This window comes from Procambarus clarkii, chromosome 7 (assembly GCF_040958095.1).
Source record: "Procambarus clarkii isolate CNS0578487 chromosome 7, FALCON_Pclarkii_2.0, whole genome shotgun sequence".
NCBI classification, from domain to species: Eukaryota; Metazoa; Arthropoda; class Malacostraca; order Decapoda; family Cambaridae; genus Procambarus; species Procambarus clarkii.
Genome location: NC_091156.1, coordinates 23,455,360 through 23,470,716, shown reverse-complemented (window position 1 = coordinate 23,470,716; position 15,357 = coordinate 23,455,360). Strand labels below are relative to the sequence as shown.

General features: G+C 45.3%; 1 protein-coding gene across 1 annotated transcript in view; it reads right to left on the bottom strand.

Annotated features, from left to right (window-relative positions):
• LOC123761449 (high-affinity choline transporter 1-like) overlaps positions 1 to 15,357 on the bottom strand; it is a 1,078,813-nt gene that overhangs the window by 284,736 nt on the left and 778,720 nt on the right. Inside the window, exon 9 of the mRNA XM_069313981.1 lies at positions 1,452 to 1,581. Within this exon, the coding sequence (XP_069170082.1) occupies positions 1,452 to 1,581 (130 nt within the window). The remainder of the gene's footprint in view (positions 1 to 1,451; positions 1,582 to 15,357) is intronic.

Below are 15,357 nucleotides of genomic sequence, written 5' to 3'. Positions count from 1 at the left end.
GTAGATATTATTATGATGAAGGCAGATACTATCATGATGAAGGTAGATACTATGATGATGAAGGTAGATACTATGATGATGAAGGTAGATATTATTATGATGAAGGCAGATACTATCATGATGAAGGTAGATACTATAATGATGAAGGTAGATATTATTATGATGAAGGCAGATACTATCATGATGAAGGTAGATACTATGATGATGAAGGTAGATACTATGATGATGAAGGCAGATACTATCATGATGAAGGTAGGTACTATAATGATGAAGGTAGATATTATTATGATGAAGGCAGATACTATCATGATGAAGGTAGATACTATGATGATGAAGGTAGATACTATGATGATGAAGGTAGATATTATTATGATGATGGCAGATACTATCTTGATGAAGGTAGATACAATGATGATGAAGGTAGATATTATCATGATGAAGGCAGATACTATAATGATGAAGGTAGATACTATAATGATGAAGGTAGATATTATCATGATGAAGGTAGATATTAGCAGGATGAAGGTACATACTATAATTATGAAGGTAGATACTATAATGATAAAGGTAGATACTATAATGATGAAGGTAGATACTATAATGATGAAGGAAGATACTTTCATGATGAAGGTAGATATTATCATGACTGAGGTACATATTAACATGATCGGTCTATATATTAACATGATGGAGCTATATACTAACATGATGGAGCTATATACTAATATGATGGAGCTATATACTAACATGATGGAGCTATATATTAACATGATGGAGCTATATATTAACATGATGGAGCTATATATTAACATGATGGAGCTATATACTAACATGATGGAGCTATATACTAATATGATGGAGCTATATACTAACATGATGGAGCTATATATTAACATGATGGAGCTATATATTAACATGATGGAGCTATATATTACCATGATGGAGCTATATACTAACATGATGGAGCTATATACTAATATGATGGAGCTATATATTAACATGATGGAGCTATATATTAACATGATGGAGCTATATATTATCATGATGGAGCTATATATTTTCATGATGGAACTATATTAACATGATGGAGCTATATATTATCATGATGGAGCTATATATTAACATGATGGAGCTATATATTATCATGATGGAGCTATATATTATCATGATGGAGCTATATATTATCATGACGGAGCTATATTAACATGATGTAGCTATATATTATCATGACGGAGCTATATTAACATGATGTAGCTATATATTATCATGATGAGGTCAGATATTAACATGACGGAGCTATATTAACATGATGGAGCTATATATTATCATGACAGAGCTATATTAACATGATGTAGCTATATATTATCATGATGAGGTCAGATATTAACATGATGGAGGTTGAGAGTATCATGGTGAAGGAAGGCATGATGATGGAAGGAGTGGCAACTGACCGGTGGCCTTAGCGATGGCACCAATGATGCAGGCTGGCACCGCTATCAGGAAGCAGCCCACAGAGCCCGCGTAGGACAGCACCTCCGCCTGCCTCCTGGTCCGGGCTGATAACACACGCTGGAAGTACGCCTGCAACACCAGTACACACCTGTCAATACACCTGCAACACTAGTACACACCTGTCACTACACCTGCAACACTAGTACACACCTGTCTCTACACCTGCAACACCAGTACACACCTGTCACTACACCTACAACACTAGTACACACCTGCAACACCAGTACACACCTGTCACTACACCTACAACACTAGTACACACCTGTCACTACACCTGGAACACCAGTACACACCTGTCACTATACCTACAACACTAGTACACACCTGTCACTACACCTGCAACACCAGTACACACCTGTCACTACACCTGCAACACCAGTACACACCTGTCACTACACCTGCAACACCAGTACACACCTGTCACTACACCTGCAACACTTAGAGAAAGAGGGAGTGAAAAATAAGAAGAAGGGGAACTTCCTCAAGATTGCATACACCAACATAGATGGAGTAAGATTGAAGATACTGGAGTTAAGTGATATAATACAGCTGCAGACACCAGACATTGTTGCACTCACGGAGACAAAACTTGAAGATGCTATTTTAAATGAAGTCATATTCCCAAGGGGCTACTCAATTTGGAGACGGGACAAAAAAATCAGGAAAGGCGGTGGCGTTGCTGTGCTGGTGAAAGAACACCTAAAGGTGAACGAAATAGTGACTGCCAATCCACAAGAAGTTGACATAATAGCACTAGAGATCTGCCATGAGGATGATAAACTAATGATCATAAATGCATATAGTCCACCGTTAAGCAGCACATGGTCAAAGGAGGAGCTAGATAGTAAACGAGAAGGTCTTATAACAATAATGAGAGAGATCATAGCGAGAGCGGATAACGATAGTTCACGACTGTTGATAGTCGGCTACTTCAACTTGAAATCCATAGACTGGGAAGCATGTGAAGCTAAAACATAAGATTTCGGGACCTGTAAATCTGCAGACCTCATCCTGGAAACATTCTTGTATCAACATGTTAAACAAGCTACGAGGATGAGGGAAGGGGACGTCCCCTCCATGCTAGATTTGATATTTACCAGGAAGGAGGAAGAAATATTTGACATTCAGTACCTTCCTCCCTTGGGTAAAAGTGACCATGTCTTTTTGGGAATAAAGTATGCAATGCATCTGGAAGAAAATATGACGGTCGATGCAAATGAAAAACCTGACTTTAGGAGAGGACATTATGGCAACCTTAGAAATTTTTTTAGTGAGTATAATTGGACAGACTTGTTGCTAGGCAAGGAAGTGAACGAGATGTATGTCAGGTTTTGTGAAATATATGATAAAGGCATACATTTTTTTTACCAAAACAGAGAAGCAGAACTAGGAAATAGGTTTGGTTCAACAGAAAGTGCGAGAGGGCCAGAGACCAAAAGACACAAAAATGGAATCAATACAGGAAGAGGCCGAACCCCCAAACATACCAGCGATACAAAGATGCGAGAAACAACTACACGGCAGTGAGGAGAGAGGCAGAAAGAAATTTTGAAAAAAGGATTGCAGACAAATGCAAAACAGAACCAGGTCTGTTCTATAAATTCATAAACAACAAATTGCAGGTAAAGGATAATATTCAGAGGTTGAAAATGGGAAATAGATTCACGGAAAATGAAAAGGAAATGTGTGAAACATTAAACGAAAAGTTCCAAAGTGTGTTTGCACAAAATGAAATCTTCAGGGAACCAGATACAATAAGAATTACAAAGAACAACGTAGAGCACATAGAGGTGTCCAGAGACGAAGTGGAAAAAATACTCAAGGAGCTAAATAAGAACAAGGCAGTTGGTCCAGATGGAGTTTCACCATGGGTTCTGAGAGAATGTGCACCTGAGCTCAGCATTCCTCTTCAACTGATTTTTCAGGCATCCTTGTATACAGGAGTTGTAGCTGATGTTTGGAAAAAGGCTAACATAGTTCCAATCTATAAAAGTGGAAGCAGGGAAGACCCACTTAATTATAGACCGGTATCATTGACAAGTGTAATAGTCAAAATATTGGAAAAAATAATTAAAACTAAATGGGTAGAACACCTGGAGAGAAATTATATAATATCAGACAGACAGTATGGTTTTCGATCTGGAAGATCCTGTGTATCGAATTTACTCAGTTTCTATGATCGAGCAACAGAGATATTACAGGAAAGAGATGGTTGGGTTGACTGCATCTATCTGGACCTAAAAAAGGCTTTCGACAGAGTTCCACATAAGAGGTTGTTCTGGAAACTGGAAAATATTGGAGCAGTGACAGGTACGCTTCTAACATGGATGAAAAATTTTCTGACTGATAGAAAATGAGGGCTGTGATCAGAGGCAATGTATCGGACTGGAGATATGTCACAAGTGGAGTACCACAGGGTTCAGTTCTTGCACCAGTGATGTTTATTGTCTACATAAATGATCTACCAGTTGGTATACAGAATTATATGAACATGTTTGCTGATGATGCTAAGATAATAGGAAGGATAAGAAACTTAGATGATTGTCATGCCCTTCAAGAAGACCTGGACAAAATAAGTACATGGAGCGCCATTTGGCAAATGGAATTTAATGTTAATAAATGCCCTGTTATGGAATGTGGAATAGGAGAACATAGACCCCACACAACCTATATATTATGTGAGAAATCTTTAAAGAATTCTGATAAAGAAAGAGATCTAGGAGTGGTTCTAGATAGAAAACTATCACCTGAGGACCACATAAAGAATATTGTGCGAGGAGCCTATGCCACGCTTTCTAACTTCAGAATTGCTTTTAAATACATGGATGGCGATATACTAAAGAAATTGTTCACGACTTTTGTTAGGCCAAAGCTAGAATATGCAGCAGTTGTGTGGTGCCCATATCTTAAGAAGCACATCAACAAACTGGAAAAGGTGCAAAGACATGCTACTAAGTGGCTCCCAGAACTGAAGGGCAAGAGCTACGAGGAGAGGTTAGAGGCATTAAATATGCTAAAACTAGAAGACAGAAGAAAAAGAGGTGATATGATCACTACATACAAAATAGTAACAGGAATTGATAAAATAGATAGGGAAGATTTCTTGAGACCTGGAACGTTAAGAACAAGAGGTCATAGATATAAACTAGCTAAACACAGATGCCGAAGATATATAAGAAAATTCACTTTCGCAAACAGAGTGGTAGACGGTTGGAACAAGTTAGGGGAGAAGGTAGTGGAGGCCAAGACCGTCAGTAGTTTCAAAGTGTTATATGACAAAGAGTGCTGGGAAGACGGGACACCACGAGCGTAGCTCTTATCCTGTAACTACACCTAGGTAATTACTAGTACACACCTGTCTCTACACCTACAACAGTTAGTACACACCTGTCACTACACCAGTACACACCAGTCACTACACCTGCAACACCAGTACACACCCTGTCTCTACACCTGCAACACCAGTACACACCTGTCACTACACCTGCAACACTAGTACACACTTGTCACAACACCTGCAACACCAGTACACACTTCTCACTACACCTGCAACACGAGTTTACACCTGCAACACGAGTTTACACCTGCAAGACCAGTACACACCTGTCATTACACCTGCAAAACCAGTACACACCTGTCTCTACACCTGCAACACCAGTACACACCTGTCATTACACCTGCAACACCAGTACACCTGTCTCTACACCTGCAACACCAGTACACACCTGTCACTACACTTGCAAAACCAGTACACACCTGTCTCTACACCTGCAACACCAATACATACCTGTCAATACACCTGCAACACAAATACACACCTGTCTTTACACCTGCAACACCAGTACACACCTGTCACTACACCTGCAACACCAGTACACACGTGTCATTACACCTGCAACACTAGTACACACTTGTCACTACACCTGCAACACCAGTACACACCTGTCACTACACCTGAAACACCAATAAACACCTGTCTCTACACCTGCAACACCAGTACACACCTGTCACTACACCTGCAACACCAGTACACACCTGTCATTACACCTGCAACACTAGTACACACTTGACACTACACCTGCAACACCAGTACACACCTGTCACTACACCTGCAACACCAGTATACATCTGTCACTACAACTGCAACACCAGTACACACCTGTCACTACACCTGACACACCAGTACACACCTATCACTACACCTGCAACACCAGTACACACGTGTCACTACACCTGCAAAACCAGTACACACCTGTCACGACACCTGCAACACCAATACACAGACCTGTCACCACCTGCAACACCAGGACACACCTGTCACTACATAAGCAACACCAGTACACATCTGTCACTGCACCTGCAACATTAGTACACATCTGTCAGTACACATGCAACACCACTAAACAAACCTGTCGCTACACCTGCAACACCAGTACACACACCTGTCACTACACCTGCAACATCAGTAAATACCTGTCACTACACCTGCAACACCAGTACACACACCTGTCACTACACCTGCAACATCAGTAAATACCTGTCACTACACCTGCAACACCAGTATACACCTGTCACTACACGAGTAAGGTCACACTACGCCTTCAACACTAGTACACACCTGTCACTACAACTGCAACACCAGTACACACCTGTCAATACACCAGCAACACCTGTACATACCTGTCACTACACCAGTAAGGTCACACTACACCTGCAACACTAGTACACACCTGTCACTAAACCTGCAACACCAGTACACATCTGTCACTACACCAGTAAGGTCACACTACACCTGCACCACCTGTCACTACACCTGCAACACTAGTACACATCTGTCACTACATTTGCAACACGAGTACCCACACCTGTCACTATACTTGCAACACCAGTACACATCTGTCACTGCACCTGCAACACCAGTACACACCTGTCACTACACCTGCAACACCAGTACACACCTGTCACTACACCAGTAAGGTCACACTCCACCTGTCACTACACCTGCAACACCAGGACACACCTGTCACTACACCTGCAACACCAGTACACACCTGTTACTACACCTGCAACACCAGTACACATCTGTCACTACACCCGCAACACCAGTACACACCTGTCACTACACCAGAAAGGTCACACTACACCTGCAACACTAGTACACACCTACAAAACGAGTACACACCTGCAACACCAGTACACATCTGTCACTACACCTGCAACTCCAGTACACACCTGTCACTACACCTGCAACACCAGTACACACCTGTCACTACACCTACAAATCCCAGTACACACCTGTCACTACACCTGCCACTCCAATACACATCTGTCAATACACCTTCAACATCAGTAACCACCTGTCACTACACCTGCAACACCAGTACACATCTGTCACTACACCTGCAACTCCAGTACACACGTGGCAATACACCTCCAACACCAGTACCCACACCTGTCACTACACCTGCAACACCTGTACACATCTGTCACTACACCTATAACAACAGTGCACATCTGTCACTACAACTGCAACGTTACACTACACCTGCAACACCAGAACACGTCTGTCATTGCATCAGTATACACGCACTACACCTGCAACAACAGTACACATCTGTCACTACACCAGTAACGTCAAAGTACACCTGCAACAACAGTACACACCTGTCACTACATCAAAAACACCAGTACACATACCTGTCACTACACCTGCAACACCACTACACACCTGTCACTACACCTGCAACACCAGTACACACACCTGTCACTACACCTTCAACACCAGTTCACACCTGTCACTACACCAGCAACACTATTACACATCTGTCACTGCACCTGCAACACCAGTACACATCTGTCACTACACCTGCAACACCAGTACACACACCTGTCACTACACCTGCAACAACAGCATACACCTGTCACTACACCAGTAAGGTAACACGACGCCTGCAACACTAGTACACACCTGTCACTACACCAGTAAGGTCACACTACACCTGCAACACTAGTACACACCTGTCACTACACCTGCAACACCAGTACACATCTGTCACTACACCAGCAAGGTCACACTTCACCTGCAACACCAGTACACACCTGTCACAACACCTGCAACACCAGTACATGTCTGTCACTACACCTGAAACACCAGTACACACACCGGTCACTACACCAGCAAAACAGTACACATCTGTCACTGCACCTGCAAGACCAGTACACACCTGTCACTACACCTGCAACACCAGTACACACCTGTCACATCCCCTGCAACACCAGTACACACCTTTCACTACACCTGCAACACCAGTACACACCTGTCACTACAAATGCAACACGAGTACACACCTGTCTCTACACCTGCAACACCAGTACACACGTGTCACTACACCTGCAACACCAGTAAACACCTGTCATTACACCTGCAACACTAGTACACACCTGTCACTAAACCTGCAACACCAGTACACATCTGTCACTACACCAGTAAGGTCACACTACACCTGCAACACCAGTACACACCTGTCACTACACCTGCAACACCAGTACATATCTGTCACTACACCTGCAACACCAGTACGCACACCTGTCACTATACCAGCAACACCAGTACACATCTATCACTGCACCTGCAACACCAGTACACACCTGTCACTACACCTGCAACACCAGTACACACCTGTTACTACACCTGCAACATCAGTACACACCTGTCACTACACCCGCAACACCAGTACACACATGTCACTACACCAGAAAGGTCACACTACACCTGCAACACAAGTACACACCAGTCACTACACCTACAACACCAGTACACACCTGGCACTACACCTGCAACACCAGTACACATCTGTCACTACACCTGCATCTCCAGTACACACCTGTCAATACACCTGCAACGCCAGTACACACCTGTCACTACACCTACAACACCAGTACACACCTGTCACTACACCTGCAACTCCAATACACACCTGTCAATACACCTTCAACACCAGTACCCATCTGTCACTACATCTGCAACACCAGTACACATCTGTCAATACACCTGCAACTCCAGTACACACGTGTCAATACACCTGCAACACCAGTACCCACACCTGTCACTACAGTGCACATCTGTCACTACAACAGCAACGTTACACTAAACCTGCAACACCAGTACACGTCTGTCATTACATCAGTATAGACGCACTACACCTGCAACCACAGTACACATCTGTCACTACACCAGTAACGTCAAACTACACCTGCAACACCAGTACACACCTGTCACCACACCTGCAACACCAGTATACATCTGTCACTACAACTGCAACACCAGTACACACCTGTCACTACACCTGACACACCAGTACACACCTATCACTACACCTGCAACACCAGTACACACGTGTCACTACACCTGCAAAACCAGTACACACCTGTCACTACACCTGCAACACCAATACACAGACCTGTCACCACCTGCAACACCAGGACACACCTGTCACTACATAAGCAACACCAGTACACATCTGTCACTGCACCTGCAACATTAGTACACATCTGTCAGTACACATGCAACACCAATACACAAACCTGTCACTACACCTGCAACACTAGTACACACACCTGTCACTACACCTGCAACATCAGTAAATACCTGTCACTACACCTGCAACATCAGTACACACACCTGTCACTACACCTGCAACATCAGTAAATACCCGTCACTACACCTGCAACACCAGTATACACCTGTCACTACACGAGTAAGGTCACACTACGCCTTCAACACTAGTACACACCTGTCAATACACCAGCAACACCTGTACACACCTGTCACTACACTAGTAAGGTCACACTACACTGCAACACTAGTACACACCTGTCACTAAACCTGCAACACCAGTACACATCTGTCACTACACCAGTAAGGTCACACTACACCTGCAACACCTGTCACTACACCTGCAACACTAGTACACATCTGTCACTACATTTGCAACACCAGTACCCACACCTGTCACTATACTAGCAACACCAGTACACATCTGTCACTGCACCTGCAACACCAGTACACACCTGTCACTACACCTGCAACACCACTACACACCTGTCACTACACCTGCAACACCAGTACACACACCTGTCACTACACCTGCAACACCAGTTCACACCTGTCACTACACCAGCAACACTATTACACATCTGTCACTGCACCTGCAACACCAGTACACATGTCACTACACCTGCAACACCAGTACACACACCTGTCACTACACCTGCAACAACAGCACACACCTGTCACTACACCAGTAAGGTCACACTACACCAGCAACACCTGTACACACCTGTCACTACACCAGTAAGGTCACACTACACCTGCAACACTAGTACACACCTGTCACTACACCTGCAACACCAGTACACATCTGTCATTACACCAGCAAGATCACACTACACCTGCAAAACCAGTACACACCTGTCACAACACCTGCAACACCAGTACATATCTGTCACTACACCTGCAACACCAGTACACACACCAGTCACTACACCAGCAAAACAGTACACATCTGTCACTGCACCTGCAAGACCAGTACACACCTGTCACTACACCTGCAACACCAGTACACACCTGTCACTTCCCCTGCAACACAAGTACACACCTGTCACTACACCTGCAACACCAGTACACACCTGTCACTACACCTGCAACACCAGTACACACCTGTCACTACACCTGCAACACCAGTTCACACCTGTCACTACACCAGCAACACTATTACACATCTGTCACTGCACCTGCAACACCAGTACACATGTCACTACACCTGCAACACCAGTACACACACCTGTCACTACACCTGCAACAACAGCACACACCTGTCACTACACCAGTAAGGTCACACCACACCAGCAACACCTGTACACACCTGTCACTACACCAGTAAGGTCACACTACACCTGCAACACTAGTACACACCTGTCACTACACCTGCAACACCAGTACACATCTGTCACTACACCAGCAAGGTCACACTACACCTGCAACACCAGTACACATCTGTCACAACACGTGCAACACCAGTACATATCTGTCACTACACCTGCAACACCAGTACACACACCAGTCACTACACCAGCAAAACAGTACACATCTGTCACTGCACCTGCAAGACCAGTACACACCTGTCACTACACCTGCAACACCAGTACACACCTGTCACTTCCCCTGCAACACCAGTACACACCTGTCACTACACCTGCAACACCAGTACACACCTGTCACTACACCTGCAACACCAGTACACACCTGTCACTACACCTGCAACACCAGTACACACGTGTCACTACACCTGCAACACCAGTACACACCTGTCACACCTTTGCAACACCAGTACACACCTGTCCCACCTTTGCAACACCAGTACACACCTGTAACATCAGTACACACCTGTCACTACACCTGTAACACCAGTACACACATGTCACTACACTTGCAACACTAGTACACATCAGTCACTACACCTGCAACACCAGTACACAGCTGTCACTACACCTGCAACACGAGTACACACCTGTCTCTACGCGTGCAACACCAGTACACACGTGTCACTACACCTGCAACACCAGTACACACCTGTCATTACACCTGCAACACTAGTACACACCTGTCACTAAACCTGCAACACCAGTACACATCTGTCACTACACCAGTAAGGTCACACTACACCTGCAACACCTGTCACTACACCTGCAACACTAGTACACATCTGTCACTACATTTGCAACACCAGTACCCACACCTGTCACTATACTAGCAACACCAGTACACATCTGTCACTGCACCTGCAACACCAGTACACACCTGTCACTACACCTGCAACACCACTACACACCTGCAACACCAGTACACACACCTGTCACTACACCTGCAACACCAGTTCACACCTGTCACTACACCAGCAACACTATTACACATCTGTCACTGCACCTGCAACACCAGTACACATGTCACTACACCTGCAACACCAGTACACACACCTGTCACTACACCTGCAACAACAGCACACACCTGTCACTACACCAGTAAGGTCACACTACACCAGCAACACCTGTACACACCTGTCACTACACCAGTAAGGTCACACTACACCTGCAACACTAGTACACACCTGTCACTACACCTGCAACACCAGTACACATCTGTCATTACACCAGCAAGATCACACTACACCTGCAAAACCAGTACACACCTGTCACAACACCTGCAACACCAGTACATATCTGTCACTACACCTGCAACACCAGTACACACACCAGTCACTACACCAGCAAAACAGTACACATCTGTCACTGCACCTGCAAGACCAGTACACACCTGTCACTACACCTGCAACACCAGTACACACCTGTCACTTCCCCTGCAACACCAGTACACACCTGTCACTACACCTGCAACACCAGTACACACCTGTCATTACACCTGCAACACCAGTACACACCTGTCACTACACCTGCAACACCAGTTCACACCTGTCACTACACCAGCAACACTATTACACATCTGTCACTGCACCTGCAACACCAGTACACATGTCACTACACCTGCAACACCAGTACACACACCTGTCACTACACCTGCAACAACAGCACACACCTGTCACTACACCAGTAAGGTCACACCACACCAGCAACACCTGTACACACCTGTCACTACACCAGTAAGGTCACACTACACCTGCAACACTAGTACACACCTGTCACTACACCTGCAACACCAGTACACACCTGTCACTACACCTGCAACACCAGTACACATCTGTCACTACACCAGCAAGGTCACACTACACCTGCAACACCAGTACACACCTGTCACAACACGTGCAACACCAGTACATATCTATCACTACACCTGCAACACCAGTACACACACCAGTCACTACACCAGCAAAACAGTACACATCTGTCACTGCACCTGCAAGACCAGTACACACCTGTCACTACACCTGCAACACCAGTACACACCTGTCACTTCCCCTGCAACACCAGTACACACCTGTCACTACACCTGCAACACCAGTACACACCTGTCACTACACCTGCAACACCAGTACACACCTGTCACTACACCTGCAACACCAGTACACACGTGTCACTACACCTGCAACACCAGTACACACCTGTCACACCTTTGCAACACCAGTACACACCTGTCCCACCTTTGCAACACCAGTACACACCTGTAACATCAGTACACACCTGTCACTACACCTGTAACACCAGTACACACCTGTTACTACACTTGCAATACCAGTACACACATGTCACTACACTTGCAACACTAGTACACATCAGTCACTACACCTGCAACACCAGTACACAGCTGTCACTACACCTGCAACACGAGTACACACCTGTCTCTACACGTGCAACACCAGTACACACGTGTCACTACACCTGCAACACCAGTACACACCTGTCATTACACCTGCAACACTAGTACACACCTGTCACTAAACCTGCAACACCAGTACACATCTGTCACTACACCAGTAAGGTCACACTACACCTGCAACACCAGTACACACCTGTCACTACACCTGCAACACCAGTACACATCTGTCACTACACCTGCAACATCAGTACCCACCTGTCACTACACCCGCAACACCAGTACACACATGTCACTACACCAGAAAGGTCACACTACACCTGCAACAGTAGTACACACCTGTCACTACACCTACAACACCAGTACACACCTGGCACTACACCTGCAACACCAGTACACATCTGTCACTACACCTGCATCTCCAGTACACACCTGTCACTACACTTGCAACGCCAGTACACACCTGTCACTACACCTACAACACCAGTACACACCTGTCACTACACCTGCAACTCCAATACACACCTGTCAATACACCTTCAACACCAGTACCCATCTGTCACTACACCTGCAACACCAGTACACATCTGTCAATACACCTGCAACTCCAGTACACACGTGTCAATACACCTGCAACACCAGTACCCACACCTGTCACTACAGTGCACATCTGTCACTACAACAGCAACGTTACACTACACCTGCAACACCAGTACACGTCTGTCATTACATCAGTATAGACGCACTACACCTGCAACAACAGTACACATCTATCACTACACCAGTAACGTCAAACTACACCTGCAACACCAGTACACACCTGTCACTACACCTGCAACACCAGTATACATCTGTCACTACAACTGCAACACCAGTACACACCTGTCACTACACCTGACACACCAGTACACACCTATCACTACACATGCAACACCAGTACACACGTGTCACTACACCTGCAAAACCAGTACACACCTGTCACTACACCTGCAACACCAATACACAGACCTGTCACCACCTGCAACACCAGGACACACCTGTCACTACATAAGCAACACCAGTACACATCTGTCACTGCACCTGCAAAATTAGTACACATCTGTCAGTACACATGCAACACCACTACACAAACCTGTCACTACACCTGCAACACCAGTACACACACCTGTCACTACACATGCAACACCAGTATACACCTGTCACTACACGAGTAAGGTCACACTACGCCTTCAACACTAGTACACACCTGTCACTACAACTGCACACCAGTACACACCTGTCAATACACCAGCAACACCTGTACACACCTGTCACTACACCAGTAAGGTCACACTACACCTGCAACACTAGTACACACCTGTCACTAAACCTGCAACACCAGTACACATCTGTCACTACATCAGTAAGGTCACACTACACCTGCAACACCTGTCACTACAACTGCAACACTAGTACACATCTGTCACTACATTTGCAACACCAGTACCCACACCTGTCACTATACTAGCAACACCAGTACACATCTGTCACTGCACCTGCAACACCAGTACACACCTGTCACTACACCTGCAACACCAGTACACACCTTTCACTACACCAGTAAGGTCACACTAAACCTGTCACTACACCTGCAACACCAGTACACACCTGTCACTACACCTGCAACACCAGTACACACCTGTTACTACACCTGCAACACCAGTACACACCTGTCACCACACCCGCAACACCAGTACACACCTGTCACTACACCAGAAAGGTCACACTACACCTGCAACACTCGTACACACCTAAAAAACGAGTACACACCTGCAACACCAGTACACATCTGTCACTACACCTGCAACTCCAGTACACACCTGTCACTACACCTGCAACACCAGTACACACTTGTCACTACACCTACAACACCAGTACACACCTGTCACTACACCTGCCACTCCAATACACATCTGTCAATACACCTTCAACATAAGGAACCCACCTGTCACTACACCTGCAACACCAGTACACATCTGTCACTACACCTGCAACTCCAGTACACACGTGTCAATACACCTGCAACACCAGTACCCACACCTGTCACTACACCTGCAACACCTGTACACATCTGTCACTACACCTGTAACAACAGTGCACATATGTGACTACAACAGCAACGTTACACTACACCAGCCACACCAGTACACGTCTGTCATTGCATCAGTATAGACGCACTACACCTGCAACAACATTACACACCTGTCACTACACCAGAAACACCCGTACACATACCTGTCACTACACCTGCAACACCACTACACACCTGTCACTACACCTGCAACACCAGTACACACACCTGACAACTCCTGCAAAACCAGTTCACACCTGTCATTACACCAGCAACACTATTACACATCTGTCACTGCACCTGCAACACCAGTACACATCTGTCACTACACCAGTAAGGTCACACTACA